The sequence below is a fragment of the Cryptomeria japonica genome, chromosome 3, assembly GCF_030272615.1.
Source record: "Cryptomeria japonica chromosome 3, Sugi_1.0, whole genome shotgun sequence".
Taxonomy (NCBI): domain Eukaryota; kingdom Viridiplantae; phylum Streptophyta; class Pinopsida; order Cupressales; family Cupressaceae; genus Cryptomeria; species Cryptomeria japonica.
The window spans coordinates 993,320,582-993,340,273 of record NC_081407.1 but is presented as its reverse complement, the minus strand read 5'-3'; the positions used below and the strand labels follow the sequence as shown (position 1 = coordinate 993,340,273).

The 19,692-nt window shown below is 38.3% G+C and overlaps 1 protein-coding gene across 3 annotated transcripts in view; it reads right to left on the bottom strand.

Moving 5' to 3' along the window:
* The window catches only part of LOC131036769 (uncharacterized), a 69,022-nt gene extending 55,015 nt beyond the window's left edge, over positions 1-14,007 (bottom strand). Inside the window, exons 1-2 of one of the 3 annotated variants that reach the window (XM_057968756.2) lie at positions 13,620-14,007; positions 13,262-13,538 (exon numbers count right to left, since the gene is read on the bottom strand). In XM_057968756.2, the coding sequence (XP_057824739.1) occupies positions 13,262-13,538; positions 13,620-13,808 (466 nt within the window). In that variant the 5' untranslated portion in view covers positions 13,809-14,007. The remainder of the gene's footprint in view (positions 1-13,261; positions 13,539-13,619) is intronic. The other 2 variants (XM_057968757.2, XM_057968755.2) reach the window with 2 other exon arrangements.
* Positions 14,008-19,692: the final 5,685 nt, after the last annotated feature.

The following is a 19,692-nucleotide window of genomic DNA, read 5'->3' as shown; positions in this document are numbered from 1 at the left end:
TTAAATTAAACCGTTCTTAAAACAAAAGCCCTTTGAAGACAATGAATAAAGGCTAAATCAGTCATAGATAAGGTCTGATTTGGTACAAAAATGATTAAGTATGCCTTATCACAGATCTGACACCTGTTTCAAAACAAACTGATATGCCAATTGATTGCTCCTTTGATGAAGTTTTCTGTCTCCAAACGGATCGACCTTTGAACAAATGGCGAGATCGCTGAATGTTGATAGGTATACTGTCGCTGCCTTGTTTAGTGGATTCACTGTGATCTTGTGTCAAAATCGCCTCCCTTATAGCTATAATCTGCAATAGCGATCATGATAATATTGGGCTAAGATCAGAATCGCTGATCTTGAGGATGAATTCACTGAGACTTAATTTGATATTGTCTAACCATCTCAACATCGCTGCCTTCACTCATAATTTTGCTGATCAAATGAAGTCGATTTGCTGTAAACAAGTTTGACACCTTAGACATATTCATCATACTCCTAGTCAAAATCGCACTTTGAATGAACTCATTGTGGCTGTGTATGCTCAGTGCAGCCTGGATCAAGATTGCACGCCCGTGATGGATGCGCTGAAGCTAGGTGTATCATGAACTTATGCTAATATCGCTGCTGGTATAATTCGCTATCATCAATAATCACAGAGTCACCACTTTGAATGGCAACTCGCCTTACTTTGACCCAAATCGCTGCTAGATGATGATTGCATACTGATCGCATCTGGTCATGATCAACATTGCTGCCACAAATGGATGAATTTACAGGCAAATTTGCTAATAAAAATGAATCGCTGCAGGTGCAATGAGAATGTTGATTTGGTGTTGATCAAATGAAATGATCAACACAAGTTATAGCGATTTGGCAAAATTCGATACCTCATCACAAATTGCTCAGCCTCTTTCATTTAATGTGCTGTAATCGAAATAATAGGGTAGCCTGGATGCATTCATTTATTGTCGCGGTCATTGAATTCAAATTTTAAATGAGAGCCTCCCTATAGAGGTGGGGATTTGTCACCTCCAAGATGATGAATCTCAGAGGACAAATCGATCCACCGCTACCTCACTCAAACTGGCGCTAAGGTGAGCCAGGGGATAAAAATAACAGAGTTAAGCAGTTAATCGCAATCCTAGGCTCTCAAACGATTCTGTCAAGCCTCTGTCCAAAGGACGAGCGCGCAGGTCTGGGACACCAACGCGGTGCGCTATCGTCCTGTACGGACGAAGTACAAAGTTCGTACAGGAAGTTCCAGGTGCGATTATAATGCAATAAAACATGGAATGCAATGAAGCTAAGCTAGTAAATGCGATATACGAAATAACCAAGATAAAATGGAAGGAGAAAAAGGAAAGAAAGTAGACAAACAACAAATCCACACTATGAAGCCTCCAGATAGATGAATCTTCTCTAATGCAACCTGCACACAAGCAAGGAAAATGTTGGGGGTTGTGTTTTGGAGTCTGCCTCAGTCAGACCCCCGTTTTGGTGTTTCCACCTCCACGGACAACCCAAATAGATTGATAGAATAAAAGATAAATGCAAGATAAAATAAATGATAGATGATAAATGATAGAAGAAGGATGTGATAAATCCCAAGATACTCAAAGACGAGATATATAGAATGATAGAAAGATATTACCAAGGAGGCTTGAGAAAGCCAAGAGAGTTGCAAGAGATATTATGAGAGCTTGAGAGTGTTGTAGAAAACTAGAGACTGTTGTAGCGAGTGAGAGAGCAAGAGCAAGTTGTGAGAGCCCAAACAATAAGAGAGATTGTATGGAGGAACTAGAGAGGTTGAATAACCAAGAGAGCCAAGAAGCAAGAGAAATTGCTTGGAGAAGCTAGAGAGCTTGAATGGAGAGAAAAGATAGATTTAAAATGAGAGATGAGGAGGGAAAGAGAGGGTCGCGAGGCGCAAGTGACAAGTGGAAAGGCGCGCTCAAAACCGACATTCGAACGTTGAGATGTCGCGGGACTAATGCGTGGCGTGCAGACGACCGCGTGGCGTGCAGACGACCGCGTGGCGCGCTAGTGTCCAAATGAATCACGCTCGAAAATGACAGGAGACAAGGGAGACATGCGGCTAACATGAAACAGAATCCAAAGGATAGTTGTTGAAAGGTGTCTTGAGCATCCTGAGAGGGAAAAGGCGCTGATGCAAGGGCTGAAATGAGCCTACTCAAGTGCTAGGGGAATGGACAACAAAGTGATAACAAAAGATGTAGGTCAAATTACAGAGGGGTATGCAATTTTCGACACTACACTCCCTTTTCAAAATCATGGTGTCTTTGCAATAAATACAATTTGAATCCCCACTCACATTAGAGGCGCTTCATGAAATGCAATTGCCATGTATTAAATGTGTTGCAATCGTTACTAATAAAAGACTTCGATTTTTGCAATTTAGCTCCTAAGTATAATCGTCCAACCTCATCGAATTCAATACACTACATCGAGTTGATCATCTTGTTGTCATCGACTTGAATGCTTTATCCTACATAGCGACCTTTGTCAAATGCATTGCAATCAATTCATAAAAGCGAACATCATTCATTAATTAAGGCCCAATCAATCATATCAAGGCAACTTCGAATTTCGCATCTCATTCCTTAAATGTAAAGGCCTGGCCAGATCGTGGAAAGAGCTCAATTGAGGGAGTGCAATTTTGTGTTTATCAAATTAAATACTATGCCCCAATACAGTGACCTTCATTGAATGCCTTGCAATTTCCTCTTGAAGTTGATCTTGATTTTTGCAACTCACATTTTAAATGCATGCGTCCAGCTTGCATCGTGGGATTTAGTCTTGAAGTGGCGCCATCTATTCATGCATCAATCAAAACAAATTAATCCCAATAAACGCTTCCCCTTGCACGTGTTGTAAAGTCAGCCTCATCTCTTGTTGGTTGCATCTATTAAATGAATTGCATCATTTTGAAATTCAAGGCGACATCATCACTCCTCATCCCAAGGCAGCCATAGCTTGTCAGGAAAGATCGCTCCACTCATAGATCATCGTGGTCAAAGGACAAGGTGTTCTAGCCTAGAACGGATAGCTTTCTACCTTAGGACGACTTGATCATGCAATTGTATAAATGCTCTAAGTCAAAGGACGAGATGGTTCTAGCCTAGAACGAGTGGTGTTCTAGCCTAGAACGAGAAGGTTATTCTCCATGCCTTAGCCAAAAAAATTGATTTTGAAGGTGAATCACTCTAGCTCACTTCATACTGGGTTATCTCAAAAGAGACTTTTGACACTTTACTCTAAACTATGACAAAGCAAAGAGAGGTCCCCATCTGTGATGGGGTGATGTGTGATTTGGTCACAACAGGAGGCCCTAGTGAAATCTAGCAAGTTCAAAAGTCCTTAGACCTGCAAACAATCTAAGGCAACAACCAGTTAGACAATTGTTGTGACCAACTACTGCAATTTCCAATAAGGAGGTGTAATTGGTAGTAAAATTGCTGGTTCGGACTTATCTGAAAATTTATTACAAACTGGATATTAATCAACTTTGCACAATGGTAATCTCCCTGTGAAAACACTCTAAGGGACCTAGATTGTTTTGGTCCTCAGATTAATTGAACCAAAGTTCCATGCTCCACAAGGAGTAGAAATCAAATGATAAAATATTTTCTCATGATGCTCCTTTTCCTTGCTTGGTCTCTCTTAAATACCTTTCTCCTCTAATAAACACAACTCTTCACATGCCCCTTGACATTATTAATTTATTACAAATTAACTTTGATTATAGTTTTCATTTTATAATATTAATTAATCATTCCCTTGGCAACCCACAAATGTAGCCTAACATCTTCACAATTTTACATTGAAGATATAAAATGTGCTCATGCAAGAGAATATTCTCCACCACGAACCCAATCACATGTTTGTAACCATTGAGTTTCTAGTAATGTCCCCTTCTAGATTTGCCCTAGAATCACAAATGCAATAAAGCAAGAGATTAGATAAGGTTAGGGTTATATCTTTAACAAGTGAAATATCCTTTTTAACAAGATGAACCTTGATTTAAACCCTACAACCATAACCAAGGATATATACATATATACTTTTCAATCATTAGGGTTAGATGATAACATGTAATAATCTCAAATCAATAAACAGAGAATATCTATATTACTACCTACTATTCAATCACATTAGGATTTGGAGGAGGAAGCATGATAGATCCACCCGAAGCCATGCCCGCATTAAGCCCAAGAGCGGACACTCACCCTCTTAGCCCTAGTGGTAGGCACATTGTAAATCCACTCGAGGTGGTCAACCTAATATGGTGCTTGTATCTGCTTTCCCTATCCATGCCTCACCCCTTTGAGTCAATAAGCAATCATCGTGGAGTTGAGAGAGGAGATTGTAATAGGGGGCCTCGTGATCCACCTATCTAAGCCCAAGAGCAGCTCTTTGCCCTCTTGGCCCCAATGGCAGGCACACATGGACATCCACTCGGGGTTGCCTACTTAGATGGTGATCTTATAATTATCACTCTTCCTTACACCTCCTTCCATTCCCTACGTGATTGCTTGTTACACCAGATTTACATTCATGCGTATATATTTACATTCAACATATATATGAGATTATAATATAAATGCTAACTAATAGGCTAAACATATACCACAAAGATAGTTATTAATGGTATCAGTTGTTCGATATAATAATCCTGGATCTGATCCTGGTTCTTACTGCTGCCCATAATGATCTTTCCTGATCTGAATCTGTGTTCTTTCCTTTACTGCTGTAGATAATTCCATCTCCCTTCATGCCTTGATTACTTTTAACTTGATGTCTTGTTTGATGCTTCCCTCTAAGGAAATCTTCTTTTTTATATCTTTATGCCTCTTATGAAGAGGGACAACCATTGTGGGGGTTGCTGCCCCTTAAGAGATGGTCATAACCCTTAATGATGCCTCTTTACCCAATCACTGCCTTGGTTTATGCTGTGTAGATGCATTTATCCTAATCGCTGGTGCATATTAATGGTGTTAATTGCTGTTTAACCAAGATTGGAGTATTTGCTTTCAACTAATTATCGCTGCTGTTTGTAATAATAGCATTGCTGCTTAATGAGATTGCTGCTTCACAAAAAATGACTTCACTGCCCTAGTTTTCTGTAATTGCAGCCTTTAATATATTATTGCTGCTACTTAATGCCTATTACCTTAAAGATTTTCCCCTGCTTATCTGCTATTAGATCCTTGACTATTTCATCTTCCTATTTTTCTCATTCCATATTTCGTTGCATCTTATATCATGCTCAAGGGTGGCAACTATTCAAAGAGCCATAATACTTTTCAAGTCAGCCCTATCTTATTTACTTTAAATCGCTGTTTTTGATTAATAAACAATTTGTTATTGTTGCCCCTTGTTTAGTCGGCCCTAATCACCATCGCTGCCCTTTTGTTCACAAATAAATCGCCCAGAATTAGCCCTTAACCAGGTCGACCTCCTTGCGTAATGATCGCTCCTTAATAATTAGATTAAACTTATGTGAATGTGGAGTTTTGTATTATTGTTTCCTCTTTCTTTTGTTAGTTCTGGTTGGGACATGACATTTCTTTCCAAAGTAAATAATCAGGAGGCAAAGGTATTCCACAGCACACATGACTTCCTGAGGCAAAGACTACTTGCAACGAGCCCACTTAAACCTATCAAAATTCTCTTCCACACCCTGTGCTTTTTGCGCATCATGATTTCCATAGTTTTGGTGTTTCGGCTCTTATCTCCATTCTCAGAATGACCACCATGATAAATGATGTTTCTCAATCTCATTTCCTCAATCAGTAGTGTTCACCACCTACAAAAGGACTGATATAGTTGTACCGTACCCAAAGGAACATTGCACAGAGCCTTTTCACCATCATATGAAAGCTCTATAATGTCCCTTTTGGGAATATTACTGTATTTTGCCCTGAAACCACAATTTCAATTAGAATAAGAAATAAAAACATTTAAGAAATGCAAATTTACTGATAGAAATGCCTTCTATAAGAGAAAACCTGGTTTAGGTCCTGCCCACAATGTTAGTCACTGGAAATTGACATTAAATCATAAGCCATAATATCATATATCATACTAATCATTAGTAGACCTCATGATATCCATAAATATCATTCATATTGAAATCCAAATAAGTAATAGCCATTTCAATGTGGATTCCTATAATAGTCTCATTCGGAATTCAGTGAAACATTTGCAAACTGAAATCTCAAGGGGAGATTCCCTTGTACTGCAAGAGCACGTGTAGGGCTTAGTCCATTCATTGTGGGTTGGCGTACTTGAGGGGAAACCTCAAGCCCAACGGCACTCATTTACCCCCTGGCCCAAAATATCCATTGCGGGTTGGCGTACTTAAAGAATTCCCCAAGCCCAAGGGCATTCACTCGCCCCTTGGCCCACGGCGTATGGTAGATCATAAGCCAACTCCATCCCTCAATTCACCTTAGAGGCGTTCCAATCCTCCTCGATAAAGCCTAGGAGCACTAACCAACCTCCCAGCCCACGAGCGCTCCATCTCAGGGTAGCGCGCTTGATAAGAGTATGAGACTGCCCCCTCCTCCAAGCCCGAGAGCACACTTATGCCTCCCAGCCCACGAGCACTCCATCTCAGGGTGGCATGCTTGATGAAAGATAGGTTGGGTCTTCACCTCTTGTGAACTCAAAAGGTTGATTGGCCTTCCTGTTTTGCAACTCATTCCTCTAAATTCAGGATGCACTATCATATGAATCTTCCATTATATGTTTATAATAAAAGAGCATTTGATTACTTGCAAAGTCAGCAATTTCTGCAAATATCTTTATTGTATGAACACATATGTTTACATCTATACTTCTACTAATTTATTAGCTTTATCTCTTAAGCAGTATTGCTGCTAATATTAATTTCCAGTTCTGATCATTATTCTTTTTATGCTTATTTTCTTTATCATTCCATTTTGATCCTTTTTTGGATGTTTGTCCAATCGATTTGTCCTTCCTTTTATATCTCCATGTGGAGGGGGTCGCACCTCTTTACCCAACCGATACCTTGCAAAGATTACACCCCTCAATATCAAGAGCTACCTTTTGTTTTAATTTTAATTTTAATTTGACACTGGTCGCTGCCAAGTAGTAACTCAGTCAAGCCTATTTAGAAAAAATTGCTATTTAACTAATTCTGGTCAGCCTTACAAGGAATCACTATAACCCTACCTTGTTAGTTGGCTCTCTTAGGAAGAATTATTTCCTTGGACATGGCTGATAATTCCTTTAATTGAATCAGCCCTTAGTTAATTGCTTCTGCATTAATTTGAGTCGACCCTAGAAACATCCGAATTTCATCTATTAAAGCATGCGATCTGTCATAAAGGGCAGGGGCATGACAAGCTCATTTCGAAATTCCAACAGTCTATTTAGTTGACAGAGAAACCACGAAGTATATAGCACATTTCTTCTCCTTCCATTTCAGAATGGAATTAGCAGCATATTTTGCCTGCATTTTCTAAATATGCATTGAGATCATAAACATCATGTCAAATGATCTTGTATTGTGCATTGGACTTGAGACACCAGTTAAACTAATTTAATTTTGAAGAAGGGACGTTACAGGGGCTGACCCTATCTATTCAAGGATGAAGAAGCAAGCTTCTATCTCCTTATCTAATAACAAGGCTGAATTTTACAAAGCAAAGGAGGAAGCATATCAGCAAATGTGTTCAATCTTCTTTTGCAAATTAGATTTCCTCAAACAGCCCCCACAATCATCCATAGTGATAGATTGAGTACCATTTCAAATGATCCACAATTTCACTATCAATGGCCAAAACACATTGAGATTCATATGGATGCATTCCAACAAAATGCTATCAATGCCAAGAGGACTATGAGGAGGAGGAGGAGAAACTAGTTGACCTGAGTCATTAACCAACTGGAATGTACTGCATCAACCAAGGGCGAGTCCCAGATGAGATGGGTCAATCAATAGATCTAGAGACCAGAGCCATTAAGAATGAGTCTCCGGATCCATTGATTCATTGGGAACAAGTATTTCTAATGGTTATTTCAGGATGATTATGTTGATTTTAAAATTTTCCACATATTTCTCTGCTGGGCAGCTTGCTCACATTTTCATAAAGGTTCTTCCTAAGGATATGTTCCTTAATTTTCGTGCACATATTAGACTTCAAAAGCTCCCTTCTGGGGAGGATGGTGCAGAGTAAGTAGACAGCAAAAAACCAACAGCCAACCTTAAGGCAGGACATTGGAATGTATCATGTTGACTTAGGTCTTCTCGCAAGGATGCCCTATCTTTATGTACTTGTTTGTAGTCCACATGACCTTCCACACCTTGTGGATTGTGTAATCTATATCAAGTCATTTTGTAATGTTCCCTTTTCCAATCTGCAGCTATTTAGTGAATGGACTGTCAGCATAGGATTAGCAATTTATGTTGGTAGTTACTTTAGTTTTCAGCTAGAAAAGTATGCTGTATTTTAGGAATAAGGCAGCTAAGTCCGGTGTCCTCTAGTTGACTAGCGGCTGTGTATTTGTCTTGCAATTAAGCAGCAGCTGAGTCTTCTATACCTATCAGTCAACACCATTGATGGAGGGGTGGACTAACCAGTTAACTGCAACCAAAATTTAGAATTAATTGCCTATGATTGTGTAATAACCACCCTTGTTTGCTACTATTTTTTTTCCTTTTCACTTCTCAGTGATTTTTGTCAAACAGTTTGCATGCATTCACTGTTAAAGAACAGTAAACTTGCTGCTCATGAAAACTCAGTTTGCTGATGATTTTGTTGTTTGATTCCAACTTGCAATAGTTTTCAGATTTTGCAATATGTCTCATATCACGCAATGAATAACATAAGTTTTGGTTGATTGTATTTGTTTCAGATATTATTCATTTTTCTTTAAAGATCCTTTACAAAATACAATGCATAGAAAGATGATAACATTAAGGTGCATTATTCCTCCAACATACAAAATTACTCTTTGATGTTCACACCAAAAAGACTAGGGAATAAGACAATTTAAAGTATAAACAAACCTCACAATCTTCAACAGTGACTGTCCCTATAAATCTGAAAGCACAATGAACAATGGAGCAGCTCAGAATCAACCAAGACACCTTCAGCTACAGCAATTAACATCAGAAAATATACTCTTAAGGGGGTAAGGCCTGGTTTTTGAGATACACCACATTAATCTGCTCACCAATCTTCCCAAAGACACTCTAAGAATCTGCTATGAACTTGTTGAGCTCTGACATTACATCAGCGTGCTTCCAAGCTTGCAAAGGGACTGTCAGCCCAAACAATGAGACTGAAACTGTTCTACAAAGGTCTGCAGCAACAAGACTTCCCCTATTTGTTGAATATCCCGGACAACTGAGAGGGAGGGGGGGAGAAGGGGATGAATTAGTTGTACCAATTAAAATCTTTCACTTATTCCACAGAAACGGATCCGGTAAACAATCTTTTGATTACTTAACCATAAACAGATATAAGCATGAAAGAACACACATACGAAACATACGTATGAACACTAGATATACGTGGAAAACCCAAGAAGGGAAAAACCACGGAGAATGCTAATTCTCAATTATGAAACACCTGTTAGGATGACACCGGTTAAGGTTAAGGTGATTTTTACAAAAGGTGGCTCACTGCAAAACTGCTCACTGCAGGTGGGCTCACTGCCCGGCTACAACCGCCAAAAAAAAAAGTGCTAACTACCCAAAAGAAGAAGAAGAAATAAAAAAGAAAGAATCCACCGAAGCACAATTGCCACAACACTACAATGCCGGAAGAAACCTTTGGCTCACTACCTCCAGTACCAAACAACAACAGCACACAATCTCACTGCTTAACCACAATTTGCACATTACAATCATCCTCTATTTATACTAATCTTTGAAATAAGAATTTCCCAAGTCGGCCAAAAAGAAATTGACCGAAACACAATTTGAAATAGGTCTACACTAAGCATTCCTCTAGTGGAAAGGAATGAGAAGTGGACCACACCACAATGCACAACATCGATCAAAACAACACGTTATCCATACGCCACAAATGCCGGAACAAAAAACAAAATCATTCAAGGTCAATCAGACCCGGAATGAACATATCAGCAACCACGACTCTGGAGCTTCATCATCACGTCCCGAATCAGAATATCAAAGATAAAGACATTAATAGCATAGATCCAAAATCTCATCCAAAATCTCATCATCAGAACCAGAAATGTGGAGAAATGCGGAACTCTGCAAACACGTCAAATATCATCATCACTGAACATACTTCCGGAGCACCAAATCATAAGCATGACATCCCAAAGCAGCTTCCAACAACATACCAAAACCTCATGACTACAACTGCAATATATCAAAAATGTGGAGCATAAACCAATCACTGAAACACCGAATCAGTACGTTCGCATCAACGACAACCATACTGATAGTCATACTAACACACCATCAACTTCACATTTGCAACATTATTATCCTGCTAAGGATGGAATAGGAGCTTCAAATACCATGCCAAATAGAGGAAGAGTATTTGCCCAGCACCTACTCTCAAAATCTGAAGATTTGACCTAGAAAAAACTTCTCTAATGCCCTCCCAAAGCTATCAAGACTTAATCACTCAAATAGCTGTAGTAATCTCACACCAACAAACATAAACTTGCCCAGAGATGCTGATTACCCATTTGCATAGGGCACAGAAAATCCTCACACCACCACTTACAATGCCTAAAATAAGCAAGCAATCTAGCAGCCAGGTAAGATTTAAATATCCAACGCCCAAAAAGACTCACAACTATGAATGCTTCAAAATACCAAAGGAAAAGCTCAGCATAGGCGTCCAACTTTAAGATATCGTAACCACTCCAGAACAACCTGCAAATAATCCACTAGAAAAAAACATACCAAAATTTGAAACTAAATGCACTGAGAGATACTTGTAAGATATCTCCATCAAAGACTAGCTAGGGAAACTATCCAAACCCTGAAACTATCATAAACTATCCAAACCCTGAAACTGAAAATACTGCATGCTGAAGCTAAAAGGAAACTGAAGCTATGACCAACTGCAAAAACTAGTAGTTACTATAGGTAGTAACTGCTAAAAATAGTAAGTCAGCCAAAACTCACAGCTAACCAATCAGTGTCCAAATTGACACTAAAAATTCTAAGTCCCAGACAAGTTGTCAGAAATCACTCCCGAAAGCGTCGTCCATCTCCATTATTTCGTTTAAACACACTAGTGACATTGAAATACACCTTTGATCTTGCTGACACCAATCCAGAAAGCCAACACCAGTTGCACTATAAAATAAACTGAAAATGGGGACATTACAGATTGTGGATCAACAATTTTGAGGGGTGTTGTTCAATTAACTGTCTACAGTTGAGGAAATTAATTGTCAATTAATTGCACCATTTGTGGGCTGACTTCCCATTATTGAGGATCATTGGGAATTGGGTCCATAAAACAGAGCATAAGGCAGAAGAGAAGGTACTTTTTGGAAAATTAACAAACATTCAACTCTCATTTTAGTTTTAGTAGCATTGCCACAGCAGCTGGGCACATTGGAGACAAAACCCTCCAAACGTGAACCATTCATCTTGGAGACAAAAACCCTTAGATGCAATACATACCAGTTAGTATAAAGTTGTATCCTGGATAAACCTAGTAAGTTGTATTAGATTGGTAGACTTCCCTTTGAATGTATGTTGTTGGCAAATAATTATTCTAAAAAAGTATATTTTTTGTTGGATTGTTTTGTGTTCTGTTATTTGAGCATTTAGTAGGGGTTATTACAATGGTATCAAAGTTGTGATCCTGCCAATCTATGTAACCTGAAGGGAATTTTGAGAATTCTAACGAAAGGAAAGACAGCAGATCTTTTTCAGGATACACTTACAAAAATTTGAAAACAAAAATCATTTCTTTTCTTGGGCTAGACATTGTGTGTTAGAACTCTCTAGGCACAAAGATTGGGCTTCTTGAGGACAGAAAACCCTTAAGTAGCATATTCATTCAAACTAACATCGGGAATGCCAGTAGCATCTAGTTTTGCACATTGGCATATTTAGTAAGTTGTATTATTTTGATGAACTTCATCTGCTTGTGTATTGAACAGTTTGAAGAAATATTAGTAAAATAAAATTATATATTTTCATTAGAATAGTTTAGGGTTTTCCTTCTAGTTGCAATTGCTTTTCTGGGTTATTTTTTGTATGCTATTAGCAAAGGTCATCACAGAAATGCTTATTGAAATTATGATAATTTTTAGGAGATGTTGCATCAATGGCATTTGCTATGGAAATGAAGGTGGTGATGCTCTAAAAGACTCTGATTTCACTCCCACTGCTGTAAATAAAGTGCCCAATGTTGTGAAATTTCTGACAGTTATGACAATTTGCCAAATAGTTGTGCCTCATAAAAGTGCTTGTCGTACAGTGAGCTATAAAGCACAGTCCCAGGATGAGGACACCCCAGTCAATGCGTCTGCTCATCTGAATATGGTCCTTATCAAGACAGGATGTTCACTTGATGTCAGTTTTAATTGCTTGATGTTGCAATATGAGGTTCTAGATACACTGGAGTTCACTTCTAATAGGAAACGCTTGTTGATGATTGTTGGAAATTGCCATGACAGAAAGATCCTAATTTTACCTAAAGGAGCAGATGAAGCAATCTTCCCACGCATTAATAGTGAGTAGAGAGTCAAACCCATATTAGGCAGTAGAGCATCACTCACTATTGGGGTTGAGGACACTATGTTTGGCTTGGCAGGACTTGAACCAAGGTGAATACAGGGATTGGTCCCTTATTTGCAAGGAAGCAAACAGTGCTTTAATTGATAAATAGTGCAAGGTAGCTGATGTTTGCCAACACTTAGAGCATGATCTTATACTACTTGGCGCAACAGCCATTGAAGATCATTTGCAGGATACTGTTAGAGATTCATTGGAGACTCTTAGTAAGTAGTGACAAACGGAATACTGTCATTCATATTACACTAATGTACAACTTCATTTCTCCTGAACTATATGTGAAGTCGCAACCATCTAAATTGCTTCATCAACAACAACTGCTCTATAGTTTCCGAATGAATGATAACAAAATTGACTTTCAAATAAAATTCGAAAACAAGGGAAAACGAAGCCACTAACATGATAAATCATAAATTCACGGCCTCTATGTCCATCACAATTTGGGGAATAAGAGATGGAGAAAAATACCAAGACATCTGACTTTGACAAGTATCCCTTGGCTCTCCAAGATGGAATCAAGATAAAGCCCTGACCCGGAACAGGTCTCGCAGAGAACTGCTCCCTTGGCTTCACACTGCCGGCATCGGGGACTGCTACCGATGTTTTTTTCGCTCAAACATAATCCAATTGGCTTCTCAATTATCTCCTCGGGAATTTCCTTGTCATAGCAGAAAAAATTTTCGAAGCTACGCTTGTATTTCTGCACATCGCAGTCTGGGAGTTGTCCATTTACATTTCCAAAAGCCTGCAAGACTATTCAAAAATGGAATTAAAAGTGAGAATTTGCTGTTTTTAATGGTGGGAAAAGAGAGGGCCAAAAAAAGACCTGTTTTGATGTGTGGCTCGACACTGACCCATTGTCGGAACTCAAAAAAATCTGTTTGGTATTTCTCCTCCTAAATAGTTTTGTGTTGGAGGGAGAGAAGACAGATGATTTAACTGATCCATGGTTGATATTGAAGGAAACAGATGCACGTAAAATGAAAGGGCAAGAAGGGCCTGTAAGAATACCCATATCTTCCAATATCTTCGAGGGATGGATTGTAAAAAATGGTGGAATTTGTTAGCGCTGTAAAATGGAAGTCCTGTTTGATATCAACATCATTTCCCTATTCCCCTTTGAATGCATCGCCACAATTAATTGAAAAAAAAACTCTTTTGGCGTGTGCCAGATGAATTGTTCGGTAAGCGGTGAGTTATGTTTCGTACCCGATGCGGGTCAAGAAATATATAGTCTTTTTAACCTATAAATTAATTGCATCCCTCGCACTTTCTCGTTCCTCCTTTTGCAGGAATTCTATACCAATCTATAAGCAATTGCACTTTGGTGTGCAATGGGTATGTCGAATAAGTTAGGAAGGTTAATTACGAAAAAGTTTGGTCTATTTTTGTCTTGGTAAATGAGGTTGTTTGTAAAACAAAGGTATCAATGGAAAAGTGAAATCTTCAAATCAATAATGCATCTCCACTTATAAGGATCAAACATGATTGAAAGCTCCATTACCAATAGACTTATCTTATGTTTGCAGTATTGATAGAGAGAGACAGTATTGATAGAGAGAGACAAAGAGAGAGGGAGAGGGAGAGGGAGTAACAGAGTTAGGATGAGTGAGAAAGAGAGAGATAAGGGGGGTAAGAAGATAGAGATTAAGATGAAGGAGAAGGATATGACAAGGAGAGGGAGAGTTAAAGAGAGAGGAGAGGATTGAAATATATTGTTTGAGTTGAAGTTTATTATTTTAGATGTCGTTATTTGAGGTTGAGAAATATAGAGAGGTGAGTAGGAGAGATTGGATAAATAGTTGAGAGAGAGGAGGGGTGGAGGGGAGAGGAGAGGAGAAGGGTAAGGAGAGATGAGTAAATAAGAGAGAGGTGGAGATAATGAGATATCTCTCTCACACTCTATAACTTTTAATATAGATTTTAAGTTTGAAATTTATTTTATTATATAAATTGAAATTAAAAAATAAAAAATATTCTAAATATTATTTTTAATTTCATTAAGAACACAAATAATTGATATATTATAAGCAATATTAACATTAAGTGAGATAGAGGTTATTTTTAAGACACGATATGGCATGCGTGCGAGCTTCTGTGGGCGGTCGGGCTAAGGCTTTGATGCCCTAGCTCAAGGGAGGCGAAGCTGTAGGTGGGTCGTCGAGTGGAGGTAGGTGCAGGTGCTGCGGGGGTGTGGTGTTGCAGATAGGGTAGGGAAGGGTTCGGCAGAGGGAGTGGTGGGTGTTTCGGGGGGCTGCAAGTGGAGTGTTGTCTGTGTGCGGCTGGGCGTTGGGGCTGATGTGGGCCGAGGGTTTTTAAGGGGTTTGGGGTTTCGGCTGGCTCTCCCTCTCAGTGGGCTTTGGGGGGGTAGGGTTGCAGGTTCGGTGATTTCTCGAGAGGCCCTTCGAGGTGGGGGCCATTTTCTCTACCTTGTTTATTTTTTCAGAGCACCGATGACGAGTATTGGTGGTGAGGACTCACAAGTACCTCCAGCCATGGATTTTTGCACTGTGGTGGGCTCAAAACCCCCATTCCAGAGTATGAAGACTTTTAACAATAACCTTTTCTCATCTGAATCGAGATCGGGGACTACTGGTGGTTCTCACATTATGAAGATCAATGGTTGCCTGGAGAGATGCAGTGAGAGACTGAAGCTGGTTATTTCTCATGAACTGATTGTTGAAGATGTTGAGTACTTTTCAAAGTATTCGCTTTATTGCAAGTTTTTGGGAATGAGGGTTTCTTTGCAATTTCTGGATAACTGGGCACAGAGGACTTGGTCTCCAGAAGGGGAAATGGAGATTATGATGCTGGCAAACAACTATTTGATGGTTACTTTCAACTGCATGGAGGATCGCAATAGGGTCTTTGAGGAAGGTCCATATTTTTACAATTAGATGGGGGGTAAGTGCACAAAGATGGTGGTCAAAAGGGGGGGTATAAGTGGACACTTTTTTTCTAAAATCAGGTGAACCTGAACTTGGAGGCAAAATTTGAAAGTCATCCACTCAAGATATGAAGATAATCAAAGAACAAATATTGTAGTACTCTGAATCTAGTTTCCAAACTACTAAACTTTTTCAAAATTGGATACGATTAAGGGGTCAAATCTTTTGCGCACGAAAAACTGACCCTGATTTTTTTTTAAAAACATAACATAGTGTCTAACATGCGCATCAAAAAAGTCATAGTTAGATTTAGTATTTTGACAAATCCTTTGGCAGAAAGATAGTTAAGAGTGAGCACTAGAAGATGTGTATTTTTTTGTAATTTTTGGTTGAGTATTTTTTTTAATGATTTTTCCAATCGAGCACATCCTGAAAATTAGGTACCTCTTCTTGCGCGAAGCATGAGTTGCACTAAACAAATCGAAAATACAAATTTATTTTTTTTAAATTGTAAAGAATCAAGTGCACTACAATAATATATAAAGTTTTTTAAATTTGGATAAGTATATCAAAAGTTATTCAAAAAATGGTGCACCTATGTCTGTGAGAACTATGGAGACACTAGTAAAAGAAATTCAATAATAATATGTTATTGTTGTTCAAATTGAAAACAAATTATATAGTTAGAAAGCTCCGAAGATGGGTGAAAATATGGTGGAAATTTTAGAAATGCCCACTTTATGAAGTTTAAACCTAATGATGACAAAGTTGATAAACCAAGTTGATAAAATAAAACACGTCAAAAATGAGAGAAATGGAGGGAAATCAAACTTCCAATCCGTAGCTTTGTCATCTAGGCCTATTTCCAAGCCTAAACAGTCAAAAGCGCGTACGGGGTACTTATGGTTTAAAAAGCGCGTACGGGGTACTTATAGTGTAAGCAGCGCGTACGCGCTTGTTTCCCTATAAACAGCGCGTATGTGCTATTGTATAATATGATATTCTATGTATAATATGTGTATATACATATAATATATGTAATATATAATATGTGTATAATATGACATTGTATATATAATATGTGTTAGATTTTAGTAATCAGATTTGCAATCACTTAACATATAGGTGCAGAAGTAGATAATGTACAGTAACAGAAATAAAGCACATAAATAGAGATGCACACAACACAAGACTACCTTGGGAAAACCTCCCCCTTGGAGGAAAAACCCAGCAACAATAGATCTTCAGATCTGATTATAATAGGCAGAAATTATAGTTACAAGTCTGACCCAGCTAAGGCACAATAACAACAGATGACAATAGATAGAAACCGACTTATCTCAGTCCTTCAGATGCAAGGAAATCACAAGACAATAAATTCACTTTCCTTCGATGATGGTTCATTGTGCTTCTATGATGATATGTTGCGCTGCCCATCAATGATGTTCACTGTCTTCATACAATAGATGCGCAGTAGATGGATTTCACCCAGCAGATGTAATTTGCACCATACAATGACAATTCAATGTCCTCCTTACTAAGTTTGCAGACCTTCAAGGATAATTTGCACAACTGGAGATTTCACACCTGGAGCATATCTGAATCGCACTTTTGGAGCAGAGGTATTTTGTGAACTTGCTTGAATAGTTTCCTTCCAAAATGAATCTGTATTTATACAAGGTAGAGGGAATGCATATAGGGTCGGCCCAATATATTTTGGCGCTTAAACTCACTTTAATTCACACGCCACATAATGAGGATGCATCCATATGTTAGCCCACACGTTTGGTAAATAGGTCCATGCGTTTTGAACATTATATGTTAGGAATATAAGGGAAGTATGGCCCAGCCCTATAATGATCCCAACAACATTGGAATAGGGCCCAACCCTATTTGTTTTAAAAATTAGATTGAGATAGGGCCCAACCCTATTTAATCCTAACGGATTCAAATGTTGCCTTTGGCAATTCGAATCCATTATAAATATTTTCCAAACTAGTTACAAAACAACAATATGTTTATATACATATAATATATGTATATATATAATATATTAAACATATATATACACATGTAAGTGTATCGTCTCTCCCTCTCAAATGCATACAAGCTCTCTCTCTCTCTCTCTCTCTCTCTCTCTCTCTCTCTCTCTCTCTCTCTCTCCTTCTCCCTTCCTCCATACCCTATCCCTCTTTCTCTTCTTCTCTACCTCCATACCCCACTGCAACTGTGTCTACACTTCTATAGAAGTAAGTGAATTTATTTCTTGTATGCAACTTCCTCTTTGATTTTTATCATGTATACTCTCCTAAAAAAATTGACTGATGGATTTTTGTGTGTATATTGAATAGGAGGAATAGGGTTTGAAATTGAACCACGGGTGTATTACCGTGACAAACAAGGAAACCTGTAGCAATATTCTTCTCGAATGTGTTTTTAATGAGCAGAGCAAATGTGGAAAATAGTGTCAACAAAGCAACATGATGAGGCAGAGTACCTGCTGTTTATGGTGAAAATGGATAACAAAAATATTGAAAGACTAAATGAATTCAACCACAAAACCCTAGCCTAACAACAACAAAGATCCACCATAACATATGAAGATTACCTAAGACAATGCAAATCAAATGAAATCATAAAGATTATACCATCACATGTCCAATAGGGTTTGGATCTCCATTCTTCCTATCTCCATTGATCTTGCTTGATATATTTGCTCTCGAATTTTATATGTGCACAAGAGCTCAACAAAGAACGGAAATGTGGTTGCAAGTAGGATCGCATGTGAAAGTTCAAAAGCATAGTCGGGGCTGAATGCATAGTGAGGGTAATCAATTGATTAGGATGCATAGATTGATTAGGGTTGATAATGAAGGAAGTATCCTCTTATATAGAATACACCATATGAAATGGAGGGATAAGATTGAGAGGTGTAAAAGAGGTCGGCTATGATTAGAGGGTAGGTAAAAATAATAATAAAATAATGAGAGGTTAGGTAGTGTATTAATTAAGAGATGAATGACATGTGTCATGGGTAGAAAAGGTTAATGAATTAATTAAATAAATAAATATTCATTTAATTAATAGAGGAAGTGGGATCAATTAAATAAATAAGATATTTATTTAATTCAGGAAAAGGGTAATTTAAATAAATAAATATATTTATTTAAATGAGAAATAAGGCTAGAAGAGGATAAATGAATTAATTAAATAAATAAAGATTTATTTAATTAGTAGAAGAATCAGGATAAGATAATTAAATAAATAAAATATTTATTTAATTAGACATGACAATTTTAGGTGTCTACATTTTGCCCCTCTTTGAGACAATGCAGCTTGTCGCATTGTTTCAAAGAAGATAATATGAACTGATACAAAGTTGCCCCAAGATGGGAATGATATGCCCCCTCGAGAGATTGGATGAAAATGTCTGGAAAGATCGCAGACAATCTCTCGATAAGAATGACGGGATAGAATAGGTTGACCGAATAGAGTGACGGAGTCATGGGAGAAGAAGACTGACACATGAGGCCAGGGCTAGGGCTAGGGCTAGAGCAGTCTATAAAATAGACCACGAGGGGAATACATCCTCATTTTCATCCACATATCCAAGAGATCAGAGTGCAGAGAGAGAATAGAGTAGCAACAGTCAACAACAATGGCAATGGTGCATAGATTCGATCGCGTTCGGTGATTTCAGAGACCAACAAATGTAGGAGAGCTGGTGAGTACCGCAAAAACCTCCTTGTACTCTGTCGCAATAAATGTTGTCATTAATGCATGCTAGGTAGTGCAATAAATGTGCTTTAGGATAATGTCAAAAAAATGTCAAAAACGTGTAGGCGCGTCTGCGTTGGTGCCAGACGCGTCTGTGCAATATGTAAGCGCGTTTATGTAATGAAAGCGCGTTTATGTCTTCTAGGCCAAATCAATAGTTCTATGATGAACATACGTTGTTGATTGGATAAGTTGCTGAGAGGATACACTCAAGCAGGTCCTCTAAGGAAGACT